Consider the following 26,611-nt stretch of genomic DNA (forward strand, 5'->3'; position numbering starts at 1 on the left):
ACGCCAGAGCCGGTGCATCAAGCTCGCAAACAAAGAGCGAGAGAGACAAGGCTGCCGCGTACTTGAGTCCTCGCAATGCCTCCCGTGGAGCGGTGCTCTCCCCACTTCATTTCAAACACCATCATGTTTTGGAAAAGGTCTTGTGGCCGCTGTAAACAAGCCTTTAAAGGCCATTTTTAAAAGCAATACAGATGTTAGAGCAAATTAAACGAATTCAGGAAAAGTGCAGGATACAAAGGCAATGCAGAGAACAATCCGTTGCGTTTCTATAAACTCGAACAATAAACAATGCGAAAAGGATGTTAAGCAAACAGTCCCACTGGCAGTAGCAGCAAGAAGAAGAAAATGCTTAGGCATACGCTTAACCAAGGAGGTGAGAGATTTGCGCGCTGAAAACTGCAACGACTCCAGTCACCGGAGGGACACCCCGTGTTCACGGATTGGAGGGCTCCACGCTGTGAGGGTGTCAGCACACCCAAGCAATCTCCAGATTCAATGCCGTCCCACCAAAATCCCAGCGACGGTCCTTTCAGAAACAGGAAACCGATCCTCAAGTTCACAGACAGTCTCGGGGGCCCTGAATAGCCCAAATAATCTTGAAAATGAAAAGCAAAGTTGGAGGACTTACACGTCCTGATTTCAAAACTGTAATTAAAATAGAATGGTGCTGGCATAAAGGCAGACATACAGACCCACAGACCAGAAGAGAGCGCCCAGGAATGTATATATGGGCAAATGATTTTCATCAAAGGTGCCAAGACCTGTCAATGGGGACAGTCTTTTCAAGAGAGGGTGCAGGAGCCGGCTGGTGTGGCTCAGGTGGCTGAGCATCGTCCATGCACGGCAAGGTTGGCAGTTCAATTCCCCACTAGGGCACATACCTGGGTGGCGGGTTTGATAGAATGATCAATGTTTCTCACATCTATATTCCTCTCTCCCTCCCCCTGTCCCTTTCTCTCTAAGCATGTCCTTGGGTGAGGGTTTAAGAGAGAGAGAGACAGAGAGAGAGAGGTGCTGTTAAAACTGCATATCCAGGCCTGGCTGGTTTGGCTCAGGGGATAGAGCGTTGGCCTGTGGACTGAAGGGGTCCCGGGTTTGATTCCAGTCAAGGACACATGCCAGGTTGTGGGCTCAATCCCCAAGTCGGGGGGGGGGGGGTGTGCAGGAGGCAGCCAATCAATGATTCTCTCTCATCATTGATGTTTCTATCTCTCTCTCCCTCTCCCATCCTCTCTGAAATCAATAAAAATATATTTTTTAAAAAAACTGCATATCCACATGCAACAGAATGAAGTTGGACCCTTACCTTATACCACATACAAAAATGAGTTCAAAATGGAACAAAGACCTAAAGGTAAGAGCTGAAACTATGAACTATTAAAAGAAAATGTAGGTACATCTACACAGTGGAATACTACGCTGCGGTAAAAAGGAAGGAACTCCTACCATTTGAACAGCATGGATGGTCCTGGAGAGCATTATGCTAAGTGAAATAAGCCAGTCAGAGAAAGACAAACATCCCATGATCTCCCTCATTTGTGGGATATAATGATCAACATAAACTGATGAACAAAAACAGATCCAGAGACAGAGAAGCATCGATCAGACCATCAAAGCTCAGAGGGAAGGTAGGGGAGGGTGGGGGTAAGGGGGAGAGATCAACCAAAGGACTTGTATGCATGCAGATAAGCCTAACCAATGGACACAGACACGTGGGGGGGGGGAAGGCCTGAGCGGGGTGGGGGGGGACAATGGGGGGATAAGGACACATGTGTAACACCTTAATCAATAAGGAAAGAAAAATAAATAAAATGTAGGGGAAAGCTTCATGGCATTGCATTTGGCAGTGATGTCTTGGATATGACACCGAACGCACAGGCAACAAAAGAAAACATACATCAAAATGTAAAGCTTCTGTACAGCAAGGGGCACCATCGACAGCGTGGAAAGGCACCCGCAGAAAGGGGGAATGCATCATGTTTCTGATAAAGGGCTAACATCCAGAACATAGACAGAACTCTGCAACTCAACAACAAACAGCTCAACATAGAAATGGGCAAAGGACCTGAACAGACATTTCTCCCAAGAAGATCACAAATGACCAACAAGCACACGAAAAGATGGGGGACGTCCCTCATTCGGGAAATGCAACTCAAAACACCGTGAGATGCCCCCTCACACCCGGCAGGGTGGCTGCTACTAAAAGACAGAAACCGCCAGTGCGGGCGGCGATGCGGAGAAACGGGGACGCGTGCAGCTGGTGAGGACGTAAAATGAAACCGTGGGAAACAGTATGGAGGTTCCTCCAAAAATTAAAAACAAAACTGGAGAATGGTCCAGCAATTCTACTTCTGGGCAAACACATGTCCCAAAGAACGGAAAGCAGGGACTCAAACAAGTATTTGTATACGCGTGTCCGTAGCAGCATTATTCAGAACAGCCCCAAGTGCTCTGGCCGGTGGGGCTCAGTGGACAGAGCGTCAGCCTGCGGACTGAAGGGTCCCAGGTTCGATTCCGGTCAGGGGCGCATGCCTGGGTTGCAGGCTCAGTCCCCAGTGTGGCGTGTGCGGGAAGCGGCCGATCCATGATTCTCTCTCATTGTTGATGTTTCTACCTCTCTCTCCCTTCCTTTCTGAAGTCATTAAAAAAAAATTATATATATATATATATATATATATATATATATATATATATATATATATTTTAATAGCCAAAAAATGGAAGCAGCTCAAGGGTCCATGGACAGAGGAGTGGATAGCATGTGGCCTGCACACACAGTGGAATATTACTCAGCCTTAAAAGGAGGGACACGCTACGACACGGCGAACCCGGGGACATCGCGCTCAGTGAAGAAAACTGTGTGATGCCATGTACATGAGGGGCCTGCGGGCAGTCACCTGCAGAGACGCCTGGTGGGTGCTGGGGGAGAAGGAGGAGCTTCAGTTTTGCAAGATGAAAAGAGTTCTGGAGGCAGATGGTGGTGATGGTTGCGCAACAGTGTCCATGTACCTGGTGCTATTGACCTGTCCACTTGAAAAAGGTGTGGTTCAGTGGATAGAGCGTCGGCCTGCGGACCAAAGGGCCCCAGGTTTGATTCTGATCAAGGGCATGTACCTCGGTTGCAGGCTCCTCCCTGGCCCAGGCCCTGGTCGGGGCTCATGCAGGAGGCAACCCATCGATGTGTTTCTCTCCCATCGATGTTTCTCCCTGTCTCTCCCCCTCTCTCTAAAAATCAATGTTAATCCTCAGGTGAGAATTAACAAACAAACAAAAAAGGTGAAAACGGTAAATGCTGGGTATATTTAACCACGATTTAAACTTGAAAAGAATCGCAGAAGAAGAGAACCGGGACCCTGAGTTCAACAACGAGAACGGTGAGCAGGCAGAGCCATGGGCCTTCGAGGCCTAGAAATGCTGCTTGGAGAATCTTGGACCCCTGACGGCCAAGCGTTCTACTAGTGGAAGCAAATGCCTCCAGAATTGTACCAGCCAGCAGGGGGGCAGAGGTGGGAAGGGACTGAGTGGCCATTTGAATCTCCCCCCACTCACCCCTCCTTTGTAAGAAGTCCTAACTGAGCAGTTTCAGGCAGGGGGGCTATGCCTGCCCCCACCTCTCCGGAGTGCCCAGCGAGGTTTCACCTGAGGTTCCAGGGCCTGGATGGAGGACATGGCTGCAGGGCCGCATACGTGACCCTCCCTCACTGACCAAACTCTTCCCAGGTGCCTGCTGGCTACAGCAACCCACCTCCAGGGGGGAAATTGGCCCAAAGCAATGTTCTTTGCAGTCGTAACTGAAAGAGGTATTTGAAAACGATTTACACTAAAGATCCCTATTTTAAAAGAAATTTCCTTTTTTTCTTTTCTTTTTGTTAATCCTCACCCAAGGATATCTTTTCCATTGAGTTTTAGAGAGAGTGGAAGGGAGGGGAAGAGACTGGGAGAGAGAAAAATCGATGTGAGAGAGACACATCGATTGATTGCCTCCCGCACGTGCCCTGACCAGGGCCAGGGATCGAGCCTGCAACTGAGATGCATGCCCTGAACAGGAATCAAACCCTTCAGTCCACAGGCTGATGCTCTAACCACTGAGCAACCAGCTGGGGCTAAAATACATTTCTTAATAGCATTCAATAAAACTAAGTGTTTTTAAACTAAATAAACATTTCGGGTGTTAAGATTCACTAAAGTAAAAGCATCTTGCCCCCTCTTGTTCATTCCAGTCATCTTTTTATTTTTTATTTTTTTGGCCCTACTACGTGCTGCTAGGCCCTGTGCTGGAGGCTGAACGGAGCGGTCTCCACACCACCCTTTCTTTCTCTGGCCCCCGGTGAGGGCGGGGCAGACACGCACAGCAGGGTGAGAGCTGGAGCAGGTGGTCCCCAGGCCCACGAAGCCAAGCACAGCGGTGACCGCGGTGAGAGGGCGGGGCCACAGAAACAGGTGTCAGGGATGAACACAGCTCCCCAGGCCCATGACACAGGAAAGGCACCGGGGGAGGGGACCCCACAGGAGCCAAGGCATGGAGGTGGGGAAAGCCAACATCTTGGCAGACGAGGGGTGAACAGAGGCAGGCCGGGGAGGGACGGGGGCGGTCACACGTGGAGGGGTCTGGACTGTGGGGCGGAGACCTGGACTTCCCCCAGGGCCCTGCGGGGAACCAGTGAGGCGTGTTGAGGGGGGAGGGGCACGGCGGGCTCAGCGAACAGGAAGCTTCGTTCGAACGCCGAATGGCAAATGTGAGCGGGAGAGGGGCTATTTTGAGAGGTTGGGACGCTACCAAAGCCCCACTTGTCAGCTCCCCGCTCCCCGCTCACGGGCGCGGCTGTCAAACGCGCCCAGAATTAGCTCGGACGGCCTCCCGGGCTCAGTGGCTCATCGCGCGCGCTCAGAAAGGTGTGAAATCCTTCTCCTTAAGAGAAATCAAAGGAACAAGCCTGTGCACTGAAAGGTCCGCTTGTCTTTAAAACACGTTTCAAAGAACTGAACCCTGACTTCTAAACGTCTGACTGAAAGCGCGAAGGCGCCCTCGGATGAGAGTAATAGCAGCGGTTACGCTGCCATCGGCCGAGCATCCACTCTGTGCCGGGCACTCAGCTCATTCACAAAGCCACCACCACAAACGCAACAGCCGCATGCGCTGGGCATTTACCCCGCGCGGGGCCCACACCACCCGCTGCCCCACTGAATCCTCCCAACATCAGCCCCTTGTACAGATGAGAAAACTGAGGCTCAGAGAGGACATGCCATGCTCACGGCCAGATGGCTGGGCGGCACAGAGCCAGGGCCCACCCCGAGGGGTCTCCGGACCCACACGGCGGAACAGGATCCAACTGCAGCACCTCCCCCGTCCTCACCCCAGCCCCACTAAGAACAAGTATTACCTGCCCCGCCCCCATAGATGATACACCAGGCAGGAGAGGGCTGCCCAGCAGGCACGTGGCCGGGCAGGGCTGGGGAGGGGGCAACCTTGTTGGGGAGCCTGCATCCTTTCCACTGGCCCCTCGCTCACTTTAGGAATTAATCTAATCTAATAACAGACAAATATGCAAATTGACCGCACCTTCGCTACGCCCAAGCCACGTCCACCAGCCAAGCCACGCCCACCAACCAATCAGGATGAGTATGCAAATTACCCCAACAAAGATGGCGGCTAATTTGCATATCAAGACAGCATCAAAGAACCCAAGAGCTGCAGAAGGGAGTAAAGCTTCGGAGAAGCAAGCAAGCGGGGGGGGGGGGGGAGAAGGGAGGAGAAGGCGGGGCGGGTGACAAGGGAGGAGCGGAGGCGGGGTAGAGTGCAGCAGGAAATCCTATTGCAGGATTTTTCCTGCAACGGGAACGCTAGTCTGTAAATAATACTGAGAGCCTGCGGGTGCTGGTGCTGTCCGTGGTGCTGAAGATGCAACGGCCCACGAGACAGACAAGATCCCTGCCTCAGAAGTGGGCCTTGCCGTGGGATGTTGACAATAAAAACATGTACGTACCAGGTCAGTGGGGATAACAGAGATGAGAAAAATAAGCCCCGGCGAGCGGGACAGGGAGCATCGGGTGGGGGAGCTGAGCCACCCCAGGCGGTCAGGGAAGGCCTCTCTGGGAAGCCAGGACCTGGGTGACCTCTGGGGAGCCAACCCCTGCCCTGGGCCTCAGCCTCCTCGTCTGCAAAGCGAGGACACCGTTACTCGGCACCCAGACTCCGGCTGCCAGGGAGCGGTGAGCAGACCACACGCAGCGCCTCTCAACTGGGAAGTACCGTCCAGAGGAGGCTCTGTGGCAAAACGTGGCTCTCACCTAGGACGCGGAGGATGCTGGGAGTTCTGTATCCCGTCAGCAACCTGAACGTGACTCTGTCTAGTTGGCCCTGACGCTGCAGAGCGTTCCTCCTGACCATGACCATCAAACGCTCTTGGAAAGGAGGGATTTGCTGACAGAAAGAGCTGGGGTTCTCTGGATGGACAGGAAACGTTCCCACACAAAATGGTCACCTTGGGTACTGAAAAATCAATTTAAAAATGTAAAAGATCATAGCCCTGGGGTGAGAATCCCGATTCCACGTTTCGTTTGCTGACTGTCTCGGGCAAGCTCTCCACCGCTCTGAGCTCAGTGTCATCTGCAGAGACAGCAAGACCAGGGGTTGGCTGTGCTGTCCTATCAGAAGCCATTTCCCCTGTGGCCAGTGAATCTCAGACTAATTGCCATGAAACAAAACACAAGCCCGGCTGGAGTGGCTCAGTGGCTGGGCATTGACCCATGAACTAAGAGGTCACCAGTTGGATTCCCGGTCAGGGCACAGGCCCGGGTTGTGGGCTCCATCCCCAGTGGGGGGCGTGCAGGAGGCAGTCAATCGATGTTTCTCTCTCACCCATGTTTCTATCTCTCTCCCTCTCCTTTCCTCTTTGTCTAAAATCAATAAAAACATTTAAAAAAAACACAGAAGTCAGTGTTTCCGTTCCACTAGCCCATTTCAGGTGGTCGGTACCCACAGGGGGCAGGGGGCTGCTGCTTGGACAGCGCAGGTCTAAAGCCGCGCCATTCATCACTGGGGGTCACCCACCCGGACCTGCCCAACCGGGACGTGCACTTGAACAAAACACCCCTCCCCCCTCCTCCCCCCTGCCGCCAGGGGATTCTCATCACCTGAAGTCTGAGAAGGGCTGCCTGTGAGGGTTCAGTGAGAGACCAGGTTGGGGGGGGGGACACCCCACAGAAGGGGCAGCTCTGTAATGAGAACAATGACAGCTGGACAGGGAGCTCCCACACCCTCTCCAAGTGGCCATCACAACCCCCAAACCCAACCAGGCCCAGAGCCTCTGCACAGTCCGAGTCCGGTGCCGGGGGCAGGCCAGGGGGGCCGGGCGGGGGCGGAGCGGGCGGCGACAGGGACAGGTGGAGTCCGTCAGGCCCCTCGGGCGTCGGTGGGCACACGAGGACAGACGATTCCAATTCTGGGCTGGCCAGGATTTTCTGGCGCGTGGACTCTTCCCGTTTTGGAACCAAGTCCAGCACGAAGATGACATTTTTAAAAACTCACAGGCTCGTTCCATATTCAAACACATCGCTCCGTGTTTGTGGGGGAAGAGAGGAAGAAGCATGCCAGCACGAAAACCCTGCCTCCCCGGCTCTTGAATGGCCAGCCAGCGACTTCTCTACCAGCCAACCGTTCCTCCGACGGCGCCAAGCCCGAGAGCTGACGAGCGGAGACGCACTCCGGGGCGAAGAGGCAGGCTCCCGTGGGCAACCCAGCAAAGCCTCCGGGCCCTTGTGTTTCTAACGCATCGCCTCTCATCCGCACACCCAGCGCCTGGGAGGAGGCATCACGCCCATGGCATGGATGTGGAAGCTGAGGCCCTGGGCAGGGGAGCCTTCTGCCCTCCATCTCACACCTGGGAGGCAGGTGAGGGTCTAACCTGGTCACTGGCTACACTTCACCTTGTCTGCATCGTGCCATGGTGTTTTCTTGTTTATATGTTTCTATTTTTATAATTTTTTTTTAATTTCAGAGAGGAAGGGAGAGGGGGAGAGAGAGAGAGAGAGGATCATGGATCGGCTGCCACCTGCACGCCCCACACCGGAGATCGAGCCCACAACCCGGGCATGTGCCCTGACCGGGGATCAAACCATGACCTCCTGGCTCCTAGGCCGACGCTCAGCCACTGAGCCTCGCCAGCCGGGCTATATGTTTTTAAGCAGGAGTCTTGCTTGCTTTGCTGCCCACTGCACACTCCACACCTGCAGAGTCTAGAACAAGGTAGGAGTGGATGTGGATGAATGGGGATCACAAACCAATCCAGCTGGCCGGTGAGCGCTCCAGCTCGGGCCCTTCGGCAGCCCGCCTGCGCCCCATGCCCAGGTCCCCTCACGTCCCACTTCCTACATGAGCCACCGGCCTCTCCTACTTGGTCCCCATCACCCATCTGGCCTCTGCGTCTCCTACTCACGCCCCAGACCCCCACGGCACTCCAGCCACATGCCTCCTGGCCAGTCCTCAAATGTGCCACCCACACTCCTGACCCGGCTGCTGCCTCTGTTCAGACGGCCTCCCCAGACGTGTGCATGCCAGCTCCAGCCATTCAGGTCTCTGCCCACGGGTCACCCCAACAGAAGGCCCAGCCCTGCCCCCTCAGCCTGACACTCACACACACCATAGCTGTTTCCGTGGCCTGTCTTCTGTCTGCTCACGGCTGCACACCCAGTGCCCAGTGCTCAGTGCTCGGCAAACACCCACTGAGCAAATAATCACGTGCAAACTGGAAACTGGTGATGATGATGATGACGACGATGATGATGACGGCTACTCCAGGGCAGGGTTAAAACCCAGTGAGCATGGAGGCGCCAGGCAGCAGATATAGGAGCTGGTGGCACGAGGGGACAGGGTGGGTGTGTGCCAGGGAGGTTCAGGGAGGAAAGGAGATGTTGACTACTTCTATTCTGACTTAAGATATGCTTATTAGCATTTTATGAGTAACCACTAAACAAGCTGAGAGAGAATAAATAGTTTCCAAACCAGTAGAGGGGGAAAAAAGAAACTTCCATCAATCCAAAAGAAGGCAGAGCGGGGGGGAGAGAGGCACAGACAGATGACAGAAGTGGACATGTTTGTACACTGGGGAACACCAGATAAAGACTCACTGCCATTATTCAAATACAAAACCTTCACCACGGTCCTCCTACGCGGAAACCATCGGGACACACATGTGGTCCTCAAGGTACTCACATCGAACATGCTACAGGGGATGGACCAATCAGAGGGGCCGACACACTCCCTCCTCCCAGGAATCAGGGCCATTCGCCAAATGCATCTCCCTTTTCACTTTGGCCCCCAGGAAGCTCAGGCTCCGATTTCCGACTCACAGAACCCACCGAGCCCAACGTGCTGACATGCTAGGCCCTCCCTCTGAGCTGCTCTAATTTCTATTTTTAATTGGCTTTTAATGTACCATCAATCCTCTGCCATTTCACTATTCTTATTATTATAAACCATCTCAAATCCGTTGGCACAGAGTGAGCTATAAATAAGGAAGAAAAAAAAATCCAAACAAATAACAAAAATAAAACCAAGAAAGACCTTTCAGAGAGCTCAGAGCTTTCAGGAACACGCATCTCTCCCTTGTTTAAATATAAAACTCCTTTTTTAATTTAAGGCAGAGATTTTTAGGATGATGGTCTTAAAAAAGCCCACTGCAACACATGTTTGACACACACACACACACACACACACACACACACACGCACACACACACACGCGTGCGCGTGCGCACACACTCTCACACACCAGCAGGTCTCATTTCATTTCTGAAGCCATTCTGTCGTAAATAGATAATTAGCACTTAAGCACACCTCCCGAGGGGTTTATACATCCACATGAAAATACTGTAATTACGGCTGGCCGAAGGCCCTTGACTACCACTGAGGATTCTAGATTTTTCGTCTTTATTGGAAGTGAATGTTCTCCCGTTTAGCCCCTGGCACACGCTCTGGCTTTGTGCGGCATTTTCCCATGAAGAATACAGAAAATTAATTTTTTTTAGTGAAAAACCACGCCTCCGCTGCACCTTTCTTCCATTTTCCATCTGAGCATCGATCCCGCTCGCGGGGGACCACGGCCACGGTGAGGACACACGACCCAAATCCCCAGGCGCCGGTGGCTCCTGAGCAGAGACGCCAGGAATGACCTGAAGCCTGGAGTCAAAGCCACTTTTGTTTTAAATATTCAGTCTCGAGTCTTCATGAGAATCACGTGCCTGGGTCGGGCCATTGCATCGAATGGGTGAGCAAGTGAGACGGAATGCACACGGGGTCCGATTCTGGCCAAGGGCACACGCCCGGGTTGCGGACTCGCTCCCCAGTGGGGGGCGTGCAGGAGGCAGCCGATCCATGATTCTCTCTCACCATGGATGTTTCTATCTCTCTCTCCCTCTCCTTCCCTCTCTGAAAGCAATAAAATATATTTTAAAAAATATATTACTCTAAAAAATAAAGTATTGCTGGAGCCTTAGCCGGTTTGGCTCAGTGGTTAGAGTGTCGGCCCGAGAACTAAAGGGCTCCGTTCCGGCCAGGAGTGCGGGGAGCCTGGTTAACACGTGGCCCCAACCTGCACCCACATTTTAGGGGTGTGGACATTCAGTGTGGGAGACGCAGGTCACCTGGCTGTTGAGGGGCAGAGTCAGCAGGGACCCCAGGAGCCCCTGGTGCTCTGTCCCCTGCTCTCTGGATTCCCGACCCCGGGTCAGTGTGAGGCCTGTCAGACCCCACCTGCCGACCTGCCGACCTGCCGGCCCAGCTGAGCAGCTCACACCCCTGGATGCGGCTGCCCCCACCTCCAGTCCCCTCCACCCTCATGGGCAGGAGAGAGGACCCGCTGCCTCAGGACGCCCAGAAGGGGTCCCACTGGGGGCCTGGGGTGCCCCAGGGCAGCCCCGAGCAGACTAGACCTGGGACACGGCAGGAGTGGGGCCACCGGATTCTGTCTCCAGGGCCTGAAACGTAAAACATGGGACCCCGCCCAACACGCACATGCCGTGGCCTCCTGGCCAGTCCTGAGGCCGCAGAGGTGGAGTGACGGCGAGCCCAGCACACAGATCAGAAACCCTGGCTGAGAGGAGGGGGCGCCACGTCCCCCTGCGTGGGAGGCAGGACGCACGGACGGGGAAACTTAAAGGAGTGGGACAAACGAGAGGCTGGCGCCGCTGCTGGGGACGGAGCGGTGAGAGCAGAGCGGTCACTCGGCCCCCACATCGAGGATGGCCCCCGTGAAGGGAGGCAGGGAGGAAGGAGGCAGCAGACTTGGGGAGCGTGTGGCTGAGGGGTGATGGCCTCCAGCTGCACGGAAAATACGGTTTCTGTGAAGGACCATCTCTGCTCCTGGTGGCCTGCAGCCCCCCCGCAAGCGCCCACCTCGACCGGAGCCTGCTCAGCGCTGCGGAACTGAATCACAAAGAGGTCGGCCGGTTTCCGCGGCCGACCCCCTGCCCGAGCCCTGCCTTCAACGCGGAGGCGACTGAGACCAGAGCCAGAGGCAGTGCCTGGAGGGTTCTCGCTTCCCTTCCCCGCCTCGCCTCCCTCCCTGGCTTTAATTAAGGGTTTGCTTGCGAAAGACCCAGCTCTATTTAACTAAATGCTTGGACCCTTTTACGTTGTCTTCACATATCGCTTCATTCTAGGGCGCCAGTAAAAAGTTAATTATAACTTCTAAACACGCCGCTGCCGGGCCTCGCCGTCCTCCCCTCCCGGGTCTGCTGAGGGTGATGCCACCTGATGAACCAGCTCAGCCTGGGCTCCGAGGCCTCTCCGGGCTGTTGCCCGCGCACCTGCCGAGCGCCCTCCGCCAGCGCCAGGCCGGGCTGGGCTCTGGGGAGCTGCCTGGCCCTCGAGGGGCTCACGGCATCCTGCAGGAGGAAGGGGGGCCCGGCAGGCTGGCCTGCTGGGTGCCCACAGACGCTTGGCAGGCGATATAAGTGAGTGGGCAGATAAGAGTGGGGTCAGAATAGTAAGAGACGGCAGCTGATAGCAGCCTCGGTGGGGAGGAGAGGGGCACAGGAGCCCTGGTGGGGAGGGTCTCAAACACCGCACTGGAGGGCTGCACCTCACTATACAGCCTATGGGGATGGGTCTGTGGTTGAGGAGTTCAGTTTGGGACAGAGGGAGTCTGAAATCCTGGCGGACAGCCTGGAGGAGGTGTCTTCTGCAAAGACCAAACAATGCACCGGCAGAATCTCAAAGAAGGATCTAGGCTGGGGAGAGAGAGGGAGGTCTGGGTGGAAGCAAGAGCTGGGGATGGAGAGGGGGGGAGGTCTGAGTGATTATCACCTGGAAAGAAGGTGGTTGAGATGCTCAAGGTTGGCCCTGGGAGAGGCCACCTGCAGTGAGCAAGAGACCGAGGAACCAAAGGAGAAGGAGAAGGGGAGGCCCAGAGAGGCAGATGGAGTGGAAGCGGAAGAACCCACGTCGGAGGTCAAGTGGAGAGGCCAGGAGAGAAGGCTGAGAACAAGCCCACCTTGGTCACTCCAAGGCTGGAGCAGGGGTGAGGCTAGGGAGCTGGGGGATGGGAGTGAGAGTGCAGAGGTGCAGGCTTCTCGTGGCCGGGGGGCCGGGGGGGGGGCGGAGGAGGGGGAGACACGAGGAGGCCAGGCCAGCACCTGCCAGTCACAGGGAGCTTTCTGACGTCTTGCGAATCCCAGCTCCTGAACTGACAGTCCTTGAGGGCATGGCTGCCCCAGAGCCCGGGGCAGAGGCAGGTGCTATGTTCTTGCCTTGGGGAAGGTGTGGGTGGTGAGGGGGCCTCGGGTCAGCTGCTACCTCTGCATCCCACATCCTGGAAGTGGGTGCGGTTGGCACTCAGCCACTCACCTGCCCTCAGCACCCTGGCTTCAGGGGGAGCCCACACGCCCACCTGGAAGACCTGCCCCCGGGGCCCGGTCTACCTCACCTGCTGGCCTCAGCTCCGAGCCTCGTCCTGGGGACCCAACTTGGCCTCCGCCCGAGTCTCTCAGGCCCCAAGTGCCATGTTACGAGAGCCATGGCTCACACCTGCCTGCTCACGGCTCTGCCTCCTCAAAGCCCCCCCCCAAGCCCCCCCCCCCATACTGCTGCCCCAGCGCACCCCACCTCCCGGGGATGCATCCGCGCCCGTCACTCCTGTCCACAGCTCCTGTCCAGGGCCTACCCTGGCTGTGCCTCATCTGGCGCTGGAGAGGAGGCCTTGGCCCCGCCCTCCAGGAGCTGATGGTCTAGGGCTGGGGGGCAGGGGGACACAAAACACAGATAATTCCCTGCCAGGAGGTGAGGGCCACCACCCAGGCCTGAACGGGGAGCTCTGGGTGCACAGAGGGAGGAGGGGCTCCGAGGCGGGGGACACTGAGGGTGGAGGCCGGCCTGCCCGTGAGGGGGAGAGCGGTCCCAGCTGGGGGCCTGCTCTAGGAACGACAAAGGAGCCGACCATGTGGCTGGAATGACATGGCTCTGCTGACACTGAGGCCGGCTGATAGGTGTGTGTTGGGGGGGCGTGGGGGGCTCGAATATGAGAGAGGCAGGTTTTTCCACAGTAACAGCCCCCACTTCCTGAGGCTTCTCCTTGTGCCTAGCGCTACACGAGAATGTTATTCTTCAATCCCCCACAACCCTATGGGGCAGGTCAACAATTCTCCCAGTTTACAGTGAGGCACAGAGAGGCTGAGTGACTAAGCTAAGGTCACACAGCAAAGGAGAGGCCAAAGCAGGGGTGAAGACAGTCTGCTTGACTCCCAGGCAGGAGGTCCCAGCCCTCATGCTGCCCCGCCTCCTGCAGACGGACTCCCCCAGACAGCCCCCGCCAAAGCTCGCCCTCACACGCAAACCCTCGCCGCTCCACGCAGGACCCGGCGCGGCTCCTCGGCCTCCGGTGTGAGCGCCCAGCCACACCCCAGCTGAGTGACAGCTCCCACACCTGCAATCGCCTTGGAGGCAGCAAGGGGAGAGGCCGGGGGGAGGGAGCCTCCTGTAAAAGGAGGGGCCCTTGGCGAGCTCACACTCCCTCCCCGCCCCCCCGCAATAGCTCGGCACATACGTCACCCCAACGCCAAGGGCACACGAGGACGCAGGCCCCCCAGGTCCTGTGGACACTTCTGACTTCCGTTCAGAGGCAGGTGGAGGGGTCGTCCTAAAGTGCCCGCCGCACTGTGCCGGCCCCAGGACCCAGGTCAGGCCCCGCCCTGACTCCAGCCACAACACATCACGCCTCCTCCCGAGCGGCCACCGGCCCACGCTGGCCTCAGCGGTCCCCTCGGCCTGGTGTCACCCTTTCTGCACAAACTCCCAGCCCCTCGGTCGAGGCCCAGCCCGAAGTCAGCTTCCCCCAGAGGCCCTGCCCTGCCAGTCCCGCACGGAGACCCCCAGCGCGTGGAGTCCACCCCACTGCCCATGCCAGCGTCTCCTCACTCATTCCCCCGCGCTGAGGGGCAGTCGTGGGCCGGGTACGCCGAGACCGTCCCCACCCTCCAGTGCCTCGGCGCAGGGGGCTGACAGCCCTTCCGTCCAATTCAGATCCGAACAGCACCCGCCCCAAAGAGCCGTTCCCACCATTCTCCCCGGCAGGGCGTGAGGAGCCTGCCCGTGCGCCTGGCACAGCCATTGCCTTGGTCTCCGGCTCTGGATCAGCCCAGGGAGGACCCCCCATCTTTTGAGGATAAGAAGCCGGCTCAGAGAGGGTCCCTCCCGGAGGCGGCCGCGATCCCGAGGCGGCACCAGGGAGGCGAGAAGCCGGGCAGGCCCCCCCTGTGGAGCCCTGTCCCCGCTCCCCCAGCCTTCCCGGGGCCCAGCCCAGCGGGGGGCCCCCGATTAGCATCCCCATGTGAACATCAACATGTGAGGCTCTGCGCCTGCCAAGCGGAGGGAGGGCCGTGTTTGTAAATATTTGTCTCAACTGCAAAGCCAGGCCTCCGCTCGCCCAGCAACCGCCTCGCTCCCGGCCAACTGCGCAGCGGGCACCGGGAGCGACAGTCTGGCAGGGGAGTGGGCTGCGCGGGGAGGCGGCCAGCGCACCCCGGCCTCTGAGACGGCAGCCAGCCCAGGCCGTCCAATGCCATCCAGCTGTCCCCCCACCCCCCACCCCCCACCCCGGGGCTGTGGCAGCGAAGACTCAATTCCAAGCAAACAGCTTTTCCCAGGGGGCACCCCAGTCTGTCTCTCTTATTTAGGAAGAAAGTAAAAAGCCAACGAGAAAAGCCTGGGGGCATGCTTGCAAATCACGGCCCACCACAGGCCTGTGCCAACTGCCTGTGCCAACAGCTGCCCTGGGGAGGAGCCGAGGGCCGGCCCCCCGGGTCCCTGATGTGGGCACAGAGGCTCAAAGGGTCCCCTCACTGGGGGAGCCATCCCAACAGTGGTCGGTGGCTGAGCCACTAGGCACCAGCCGAGCACCTGCCTGGCCTCAGCATTCCCAGACGGTCACGCATTCATTCACCCGTCCAGCCCCTCGTTCCTTCACTCACTCACTCACTCACTCAGCCATTATTTATGTAGCCCCCACCTGTGCCGGACACGGGGGCTGCACACCCACGTGGACAAGAACACACCTGGGCCCCAAATCCCCACAGACAAAGGGTCAGTCCCAGCGAAGACCAGGGCTGGGGCAGGAGAGGCCGAGGTCCGGGGCCTGGTCCGGAGTTCAGGGAAGGCTTCCCTGCGGGGGGGGGGGGGGGGGGCGGGGGGACGAACAGGCAGACAGAGGCCGGGCAGGGCAGTGGGCAGAGCAGGGAGGGAGGGCAGCTGGGCAGAGGGGCTGCCCCAGGCCCGGACGTCGGCAGAAGCCCACCCCCTGCCCAGCACCTACCCAGCCACTCGTTGAACTTCTTCACCTCGCTCGGGAGGCCCAGCTCCGTGAAGTCGCCGGCGTGGATGAGCACGTCGCCGTAGGGCATCTGGATGGGGTCGGTCCTGGAGTGGGTGTCGGACACGCAGACGAAGCGGGTGTAGCCGGGCGGCTTGGGGGCGTCGTGAGGCACTGGGTCCACCCTGCGGGGAGGAAGGCACTCGTCACGGGGTCCCAGGGTCATGGGGTCACGGGGTCACGGCACCAAATGTGTATCTGTGCTTTATAATAATGAGGGCGAGGTTTCTCACGCCACAACACAGGCTTCTGTGGGGGTGCTATCAACCCCAGCGAGACTACAAGGACTGACGTCCATGGCCCGGCTGAAAGAGGTGGGTCCCAGGGCAGTGCACACCCCAGCGGAGCCACCGTGAAACGGGGGGCGCGGGGGCTCCCAGCGACACGCGGAACAGAGGCAGGAGAGAGCGGCAGTGTTTCGGATCTGAGATGGCCTGACCACCCGAGAGCACAGGCTTTGCCGGGGGAAGGGGGGGGGCGCATGGGGTGAGAAAGCAGCCCCCGAACCAGAAGATCAGGCTTCAAACCCAGCCCGGCACTTGCTGGTGTGGCCTTAAGCCAAACACTCGGCCCTGCCCTAGGAACCCGGAGGGCACAGTTCGATTCCTGGTCAGGGCACATGCCCAGGCTCGATCCCCAGTGGGGGGCGTGCAGGAGGCAGCCGACCCATGGTCCTCTCTCATCATTGGTGTTTCCATCTCTCTCTCCCTCTCCCTTCCTCTCTGAAATCGATAAAAACAAATTTACAAAAAAAAAACAAAAAAACACAACAACACTTGGCCCTGGTTTGCGTGTCTGTAAAACGGAGCGGCCTCGCTAAGCAAAAATACCCAGAAAATGGAAAAGCTGCAGGGGTGTGCGTCACGCGGAGCAAGTGGCTGGTCCGGGGCACCGTGCAGCCCCCGCCTCCCCCGCTCAGTCCCCCCCCCCCCCGCCCCGCCCCTGCCTCTCAGCTGAAGGACTCTGCCAGGCTCCCAGCTCCTCAAAACAACGCAATGACATTTCCACGCGCAGCTCTCTCCCAACGAGGAAGCCGCTCGAGGAGTCCGTGGTGTTTAAATCTAATTATGCGGCAAGCCGAAAGCAGGGCCGTATCAGTTACATAAATACTTTTAAAGACATCTTTCTAATTACCCTTTTTTTTTTCAGACAATATACTTCAAAGAAATTTAATTAACACCTTACGAGCGACGTGGGTTCAGCATGCTAATGTGCAGGGCCGTGTGCACGCTCATCCGCCGCAGCCGCAGGCGCGAGCCAGCCCGGCGCGCCCCAGCCCGCAGCCGTGACAGGAGGGGCCGCCGGGTCCTTCCTGGGGCTGCTGGGCCCTTAGAATCCCAGCAAATCCCAGCAGGTGGGCGCTGGGCCCAGCCCGGAGCGGAAGAAAACTCCCTGCGTCCACTGATGACCTACAGGGGGTGCTGGGAGCTCCTCCGCTCCTCCTCTTCCCTCCTCACTCGTTCTTTCCCTCACTCGTTCATCCCCTCACTCGTTCTTCACTCGTTCTTTCCCTCACTCCTTCATCCCCTCACTCCTTCATCCCCTCACTCGTTCATCCCCTCACTCGTTCATCCCCTCACTCGTTCATCCCCTCACTCGTTCATCCCCTCACTCGTTCTTTCCCTCACTCGTTCTTTCCCTCACTCGTTCATCCCCTCACTCGTTCATTCCCTCACTCGTTCTTTCCCTCACTCGTTCATCCCCTCACTCCTTCATCCCCTCACTCGTTCTTTCCCTCACTCGTTCATCCCCTCACTCGTTCATCCCCTCACTCCTTCATCCCCTCACTCGTTCATCCCCTCACTCCTTCATCCCCTCACTCGTTCTTTCCCTCACTCGTTCATCCCCTCACTCGTTCATCCCCTCACTCGTTCATCCCCTCACTCGTTCATTCCCTCACTCGTTCATCCCCTCACTCGTTCTTTCCCTCACTCGTTCATCCCCTCACTCCTTCATCCCCTCACTCGTTCATCCCCTCACTCGTTCATCCCCTCACTCCTTCATCCCCTCACTCCTTCATCCCCTCACTCGTTCATCCCCTCACTCGTTCATCCCCTCACTCGTTCATTCCCTCACTCCTTCATCCCCTCACTCCTTCATCCCCTCACTCCTTCATCCCCTCACTCGTTCATTCCCTCACTCCTTCATCCCCTCACTAGTTCATTCCCTCACTCGTTCATTCCCTCACTCGTTCATCCCCTCACTCGTTCATCCCCTCACTCCTTCATCCCCTCACTCCTTCATCCCCTCACTCGTTCTTTCCCTCACTCGTTCTTTCCCTCACTCGTTCATCCCCTCACTCGTTCATCCCCTCACTCGTTCATCCCCTCACTCCTTCATCCCCTCACTCGTTCATCCCCTCACTCATTCATCCCCTCACTCGTTCTTTCCCTCACTCGTTCATCCCCTCACTCGTTCATCCCCTCACTCGTTCTTTCCCTCACTCGTTCATCCCCTCACTCGTTCATCCCCTCACTCCTTCATCCCCTCACTCGTTCATCCCCTCACTCGTTCATCCCCTCACTCGTTCTTTCCCTCACTCGTTCATCCCCTCACTCGTTCTTTCCCTCACTCCTTCATCCCCTCACTCGTTCTTTCCCTCACTCCTTCATCCCCTCACTAGTTCTTTCCCTCACTCCTTCATCCCCTCACTCGTTCATCCCCTCACTCGTTCATCCCCTCACTCCTTCATCCCCTCACTCGTTCTTTCCCTCACTCGTTCATCCCCTCACTCGTTCATCCCCTCACTCGTTCATTCCCTCACTCGTTCATCCCCTCACTCGTTCATTCCCTCACTCGTTCATCCCCTCACTCGTTCTTTCCCTCACTCGTTCATCCCCTCACTCCTTCATCCCCTCACTCGTTCATCCCCTCACTCGTTCATCCCCTCACTCCTTCATCCCCTCACTCCTTCATCCCCTCACTCGTTCATCCCCTCACTCGTTCATCCCCTCACTCGTTCATTCCCTCACTCCTTCATCCCCTCACTCCTTCATCCCCTCACTCCTTCATCCCCTCACTCCTTCATCCCCTCACTAGTTCATTCCCTCACTCGTTCATTCCCTCACTCGTTCATCCCCTCACTCGTTCATCCCCTCACTCCTTCATCCCCTCACTCCTTCATCCCCTCACTCGTTCTTTCCCTCACTCGTTCTTTCCCTCACTCGTTCATCCCCTCACTCGTTCATCCCCTCACTCGTTCATCCCCTCACTCCTTCATCCCCTCACTCGTTCATCCCCTCACTCGTTCATCCCCTCACTCGTTCTTTCCCTCACTCGTTCATCCCCTCACTCGTTCATCCCCTCACTCGTTCTTTCCCTCACTCGTTCATCCCCTCACTCGTTCATCCCCTCACTCCTTCATCCCCTCACTCGTTCATCCCCTCACTCGTTCATCCCCTCACTCGTTCTTTCCCTCACTCGTTCATCCCCTCACTCGTTCTTTCCCTCACTCCTTCATCCCCTCACTCGTTCTTTCCCTCACTCCTTCATCCCCTCACTAGTTCTTTCCCTCACTCCTTCATCCCCTCACTCGTTCATCCCCTCACTCGTTCATCCCCTCACTCCTTCATCCCCTCACTCCTTCATCCCCTCACTCGTTCATCCCCTCACTCGTTCATCCCCTCACTCCTTCATCCCCTCACTCGTTCATTCCCTCACTCCTTCATCCCCTCACTCGTTCATCCCCTCACTCCTTCATCCCCTCACTCCTTCATCCCCTCACTCCTTCATCCCCTCACTCGTTCATCCCCTCACTCCTTCATCCCCTCACTCCTTCATCCCCTCACTCCTTCATCCCCTCACTCGTTCATTCCCTCACTCCTTCATCCCCTCACTCGTTCATCCCCTCACTCCTTCATCCCCTCACTCCTTCATCCCCTCACTCCTTCATCCCCTCACTCGTTCATTCCCTCACTCCTTCATCCCCTCACTCGTTCATCCCCTCACTCGTTCATCCCCTCACTCGTTCATCCCCTCACTCCTTCATCCCCTCACTCCTTCATCCCCTCACTCGTTCATCCCCTCACTCCTTCATCCCCTCACTCGTTCTTTCCCTCACTCGTTCTTTCCCTCACTCCTTCATCCCCTCACTCATTCATCCCCTCACTCGTTCATTCCCTCACTCATTCATTCCCGGTTCATTCAGCACGGCACCTCTGCCCACTCCTGTGAGCCAGCCCCGAGCTCAGGGCTGGGCCATCAGGATGCACCATGCCCGACCCCAGGCCAGGAGAGCCCACACGTGGCCAGCCAATAAAGCCACAGCTTCCGTGGGGATGTGGGGCCAGGAGGCTGGGGGCCAGGGAAAGAGCAGTCATTCCCGCCACTCCTCTGTCCTCTGGCTCCCTCCCTCCCCTCCCCTCCCGCCCCTCCCCCCACATGACCCATATGACCGAGGCTCTGCAGGGGCCTGGCCCTGAACCCACCTGTACCCCTCGTCTGCCCCACGCGGCTGATTGAACCCAGGGCAGCCAGTCGCATCTGGGCTGCTGGCCTGGCACGGGCCCGTGAGTGAGCCGATCAAGTTCACTCACTCATTCATTCACCCACACACACACTGGGGTTGTGAGCAGGCCAAACCAAAGAGTCCAAGAGGGACAAAGAAGGGAGCGAGAAAGAGCCAGATGCCACCTCCATGCCCACAATCTCTGCTCCTGAGAGGCCCTGGCGGGGCATCGGCCAGCCCCGAACAGAACAGCGCGAGGGCTCTCCGGTAACTCCCCTTCACCCTCGCCCCGGTTCTCAGCTGTGGGAGCCAGCCACGCTGAAATCGTGAAGCTGGTGGTTGGTTTCCAAACTCACAGGCTCTTTAATTAACTCCATTCTTATTTCTCTCCACCCTGAGGCTTCTGAGCTCGGTGAGCGTGCAAGCCTACTCATCCCCAGATTAAAAATAAAGACTCTTATTTGCCGGCACTGTCCTCCGGCTATTTGGATTATAACTAATGCTCAACCCCCTAACCGCGGGAATGGTGCGGAGGATCCCCGGGAATGAGAGCTCATCGCCGCTGGGCGGGCGCTCCCCCGCCTTCCTCGGGCACCTGCCCTGTGCCGATGAGGAAACCGGGCTCGGGGAAGGCTGCCTGGGACCCCAGCGGTGGGAGCCAGCCACGCCGAAACTGTGGAGCTGGCTTTTGGTTCCCAAGTTCACACGAGGCTGGACTATGGCAAGGTCCTCATTCATTTCCTTCAGTCCATCTATGGAGAAACGCTTTCTTTCTTTTTTAATCCTCAACCGAGGAGGGAAGATATTTTTTCCATTGATTTTTTTTTTTTTAGAGAGAGTGGAAGTGAGGGGGAAGGGGGAGAGAGAGGAGAGAGAGAGAGAAACATTGATGTGAGAGAGACACATTGATTGGTTGCCTCCCACAGGTGCCCTGACTGGGGACAGGGATTGAACCTGCAACCCAGGTACGTGCCCTTGACCGGAAAGCAAACCCAAGGCCCTCAGGTGTGCAGGTCGACGGTCTAACCCAGGCGTCCTCAAACTACGGCCCGCGGGCCACATGCGGGTGTTTTTGCTGTTTTGTTTTTTTACTTCAAAATAAGATATGTGCAGTGTGCATAGGAATTTGTTCATAGTTTTTTTTTTTAAAACTATAGTCCGGCCCTCCAACGGTCTGAGGGACAGTGAACTGGCCCCCTGTTTAAAAAGTTTGAGGACCCCTGGTCTAACCCCTGAGCCAACCAGCCAGGCCTGGACAAATGCTTATTCCTGCCTCTCAAGGACAGGCACCTGCTAGGCTCAAGGCATACACCTGTGGCCAGGACGCCCAGGGAGACCTCCACACGGAGCTCCCAGAAACCCAGCTGTGCTTGGAAGTGAGGACAGAACAAGAACAGTCTCGGTGTGGGGAACGGGAGAGAGCGATGGAGCAGAGGAGGGCGCTGGGAGGGCCCGACGGATCACCTGCTGCCTAGACCCAGCTGTGCCTGACGCCGGGTCCTCGCTATGAGCCGGGAAACTCCCTTTTCTCCTGGAGACCGTCGGAGTTGGGTTTCCGACACTCAGAATGGCAAAACCCCCGTGAACACCGGAGTCACGGCGGCCCTCCGTGACAGAGGCCGGGACGTGAGTCCCACGTCCAAGGTCGCAGCGAGTACGTTAGAGAGTAGGTCTGAGCCTGCGTCTCCACCACAGGAAGCTGGCGTCTAACCTCAACACCTTCCTGTGACCGTGACCACAGGAACAGAACTAAAACGGTCTTGTTCTGGCTCAGCTGGGAGGGCCGGGACGCTAAGGGGCCGCCTGGGCCTGGCACACAGGGGCGCTCCCCGGCCTGCTACGCTCTTCAAGGACCCCCACCGCCCCGTGTGCTCGGAGGGGCTCCACCAGCAGGACTCTGTAAAAGCGGCGAGAAGAGGTGCTGAGCCTGGCGCCAGCCCCGGGGCAGCGGTAGGGCGGACCCCAGGATAACCCTGTCCCTCCAGCACCACCCCTGCCTTCCCCCCGACCACCAGGCCACGCGCCCGCATGCCCGCCTGCCCGCCCAGCACGGAAGGACGGGGGGCTGTGGGGGGGCTCTCCCAGGCCACCGCGGGGGGTTTCGGCCCCCAGGGTGAGGGTCTACGTCCTCAGGGCCTGAAACCCAGAGGCGCAGACCCAGAGATTCATGACTCAGGCTAAGGCAGCCTCGTCACCGCCAGGCCCTCTGGGGGCAACGGCGTAAATCTCACGGCTCAATCGGAGGCCACGTTCGGGCTGTCACTGCTGTTATTAAATATAAATTGTGGGTTTATTCAATAAGGCCCCCTCACTCCCTCGGCCCGCAGACAAAGCCCAGGGCGGTGATCAATCACGTGTGGGGGAGTGGCTTCCGTCTCCCGCGTCTCCCTCTGTGGAGACTCACCATGGAAACCCGCACAGCCCGCCGCAGCCCGCACACTCCCCTGGCGCTTGGGCTGGGATCTGAGGGGGAGGGGGAGGGGCTGGAGGGAGCAAGCCCCACGTCCTTGCATGACCGTGGCCTCAGGTAGCTTTGTGCAGAGTTGTGTTTCAGAGCCTGGCTGGCCCGGGCGGGCAGCGCGGGAGCACTGGATGAGGAGTCCGGAACCAGGCTCAGTGCCTCGTCTTCCTGGGCCCTGCCCAACCCCAGCCACCTCTGAACCCACTGCCCACGGAGGCCCGGAGCCTGGCCACAGAGGGGGCAGCACAGAGCGGGCCGGGAGGGAGGGGGTGGGGCAGGCCCGAGTGAGACTGCTCCGACCACTCCTAGAGGCGAGTGACCACTAGGAAGCCACAGCATCTCTCCACAGCACTTCCTGCTGCCAGCGCCTCATGCCCTGACGCCCCTCACGACACGTGTGCCGTCTGCCACCCGCCCAGGGGTCAGCAGGGCACGCGCGGGGGCGTGGAAGGAAGTGGCAGAGGCAGGATTCAAACCTGGCGCACAGCGCACATTTCTAGCCGGTGTGCTAAGCAGCTGCTCACTCACTTCCCGAATGAATGAATGAGGGAATGAATGAGTGGATGGACAAACGAGCAAACAGCCCACAGTTGCTCGTGGGTTAAATGGGAGAAATCCCTCACGTCCTTGCTCAGGACAGGGCCGGGCCTGCGGCACCCTCCACCCAGCTCCCAGGTGCCCCTTGCTCCAGCCCCGCCAGCTCGCTGCCCCCACGCATCCTCCTCTGCGTCTCAACCTAGAAGCCACGCTCCCCACAGGGTCCTGCCCCACCCCTGGGCCTCCCCTCCCAGGACTTCCTGGTTCCCCGGCTCTGAGCTGGGACCGGAGGCCGCCTGGGTGCCCGCGGGCCCCGGCAAAGGTGCTATCAATGGCAGCTCTGCCTGGCACTGCACGGCATCCGGGCATCATGTGTGGGGCCTGCGGCCCCCTGTGGGCATGCACTCGGCCACAAACACAGCACAGCCCAGCTCCCGGCCGGAGGGCCCGGCTCTAGCCCCTTCCCAGGGAGGCAGGAGTCTGTCGGGCACCCAGGGGCCTCAGGAAGACGCGTCCAGGAAGCCACCCCCTCTGCCCGGCGTCCAGCTCCCAGGGAACAGTGTGCCTGAGACCCAGGCTACCCACCCTTCCCAGCCCTGCACATCTGGCCCTAAAATGGAAGCTGGAGGCCGTTTCCAAGCAGAAATCCACCAAAAACTAAAGCCGGCAGCTGCTGCCCACGCCAGCCCCACAGCCCCCGGGGAAACGGGCCTTTTCCGGAGCACACGCCAGTGCTGGGACCCCCCAGGCCCGGAGCCCCCGCCTCCTCCTGGGAATACCGCCTCGGTGCCCACCGTCACAACGGGGGACAGGTCCTAAGGGAGCCACTCGGTAACAGGGCAGCACCCCTCCCACCCCACCTGCTGGATTCTCGGGTCTCCCCATAGGAACAGCCTCCAGGCCCCCACCTCCCAGGAGGCGGTGCTCGTGGCCGCAGCGGGACCTGGCGGTCAGGAGGGCCTGCTCTGGGCACCGTGCCCGTCACAGCTCTGACCGCCCTGTGCCGGCACCTACACCCACCGACGCCTCAGGGTCTCCAGGCGCCTGGAACACCCTGCTGTCTCCAGGGAGGCCTGGGGGCCGGGCGGGCAGGAGGAGGGAAGGCAGCCAGCCCAAGACCAGGGCCTGGTCTGACCCTGCCCTGGGCCTGCGGCAAGTCCCCTCCCCTCTCGGGCCTCGGTCTCCCCATCTGTACAATGAGGAAGATGACTTAGACCGGGGCGGGGGGCCTTAAACCCAAATACCCAGAAGGGGAAGCTGGACCCCGGCCCACACCCCCTCCCCGGCTGCACGAGGACCCGTGGGCCCGACGTTGCCAGGCTTTGGGGCGTTGCAAAGCCAAGCCAGAAGTCTGGACGTCTATATGCAATCACCTCATTTTTTTTTTAGTATTTGTAAAACATTCTCCAGTCCAAATGAAACAGGACTCCGGGCCAGAACCAGCCCACAGGCCATCGCTCCACAGCTTCGCTCCTCCCTCCCCGCGCGAGCCTTGGAGATCCTGGCATCCCAGCATCGGGGCGCTCAGCACGCCAGAGAAGGTCGGGCCTGGCAGCCAGGAGGCGCCCCGTGCTGAGCCCACCCGGCCGGCCGCCGGGTCCCCCACCCACCGGGCCCCCCGCCCCCCCAGGCCCCGCGCCCGAGCCGCCCACTCACATCTGCACGTGCGGAGGCTGGAAGCGGCCCTGGTTGATGTTGTAGAAGGTGAAGGCCTGCGTGGGGTTGGCGCTGTACTCGTCCACCTCGATGATGAGCCGGCCGTGCTGGTGCCTCCGCGGGGCCATCACGTGGGACTGGGAGAACGCCATGCCCAGGCCGCAGGGCAGCAGGGCCAGGGCCTCGGCCTTCAGGGCGCCGGGATCCCACCTAGCGCGCCACATGGGCCTCCGCGGGCCGCCCGGGCATCTCCCGCCGCCGCCGCCGCCGCCTGGTCCCGCGCCAGACCTGGAAGCAGACTGAGGAGACGGAGCAGAACCGTGCGACAGTTAATCTGTTTGGGATTTGCTTTATTTAATGTCAGATGAAGATTTAGAAAGAGGAGAGGGCGGGGGGAGGGGGGGAAAACACAGTCGTACAGCTCAAAAACTCATTACAAATCTTTCCAACTCAGCAGTTTGATGAATATACTTTGGTAAAAAGAAAAGGAAAAGGAGGGAGGGGACAAAAAAAAAACACAACCCGCCAGGCAGGGGATGGATGCTGGCATGGTCCAACATGTTTAAATACTTAAGGCTTTTTTTGCCTTTGACAAAATCCCCGAGCCCACCGGGTGAGGGACCGAGATGGGGCGGGACGTGGCTGGTGCGCTGCAAACAGGTAAAGTGAGTTTCAGGGCTCCACACTGGGGAACAGGGAGGATCCCCTCCAGCCCCAGCCCCTCCCTCGGACCCGGATGCACCCACTCCCCAGGCCCCACACCCACCCTGCAAGCCCCAGCAGGTGGGCGCACGGCGCACATTCCTTCCCGGGCACCCATTCCGCCTGAAGAGCTCCGGAGCAGAGGGAGTTTCCCGGCGGGCGGCCCCCACCGGCGCGCTCCGGCTCGGCTCCGGCTCCGGCTCCGGGGTGGCCGCGGAGGAGAGGGGGGAGCAGAATCCACCTTCACCAAAACCCTCCCCGACGCCTTCGTAAGCATCTCAGGGATCCTGTCAACCCTCGAACCCACTTAGAGTCACAGCGCGTGGCGCGATCCGTACTGTTTGAATTCGTGTCATTGGAAAGCGGGGTTCGCATTGGGAACCATCCCGCGTCCGCTGTGTGAGGTCCGCGCCCCCCGGCCACCGAGGCCCCATCCACGCCATCGCCCGGCTCCATCGTTACTTTTTGAACCCGTGTAAACAGGAAACGCCTTGAACGTGGCTTGGTTTTGTTCCCGCGTTTGGTCATTCAGGCCCTGCGATCACTCCGTGCGCACTGCACTAACCAGACAGGAAACCGCGTCATGTGAACGCTCCTGGTCAGTCCCGGCCCAGTCACGCCAAACAAAGAAAACCCCCTTCGCTTTGCGCGTGGAAGAAGGATCCACAGGGTCAGAACACAAATTAGATTAGGGAAATGACAAAAATTAGAGACTGGAGAACATTCTAATTAGGTGCAAAGGAGAAATGGATTATTAATTTTAAAAAGGAATCTCGACAATCATGCCCATACAAGGTGCAACAATAGCCGTATCCTCTCTCCAAGCCCCACTCACACACACAGAACACATCCCGACTCACAGCACAGTCCCCTTCCCCCAAGAAAAACCGGCCTCTCCCCCCTGCGAGCCTGTGTCTAAGTCAGTGGTCGGCAAACTCATGAGTCAGCA

The 26,611-nt window shown here is 58.3% G+C and overlaps 1 protein-coding gene across 1 annotated transcript in view; it reads right to left on the reverse strand.

Moving 5' to 3' along the window:
* MPPED1 (metallophosphoesterase domain containing 1) overlaps nucleotides 1–25,184 on the reverse strand; it is a gene marked incomplete at both ends in the record, with an annotated part of 50,711 nt that extends 25,527 nt beyond the window's left edge. Inside the window, 2 exons of the mRNA XM_079775764.1 lie at nucleotides 15,799–15,984; nucleotides 24,961–25,184. Of these exons, the coding sequence (XP_079631890.1) occupies nucleotides 15,799–15,984; nucleotides 24,961–25,184 (410 nt within the window). The remainder of the gene's footprint in view (nucleotides 1–15,798; nucleotides 15,985–24,960) is intronic.
* Between the last annotated feature and the right edge of the window lie 1,427 nt (nucleotides 25,185–26,611).

Source organism: Cnephaeus nilssonii (assembly GCF_951640355.1).
Source record: "Cnephaeus nilssonii genome assembly, chromosome: 6".
NCBI classification, from domain to species: Eukaryota; Metazoa; Chordata; class Mammalia; order Chiroptera; family Vespertilionidae; genus Cnephaeus; species Cnephaeus nilssonii.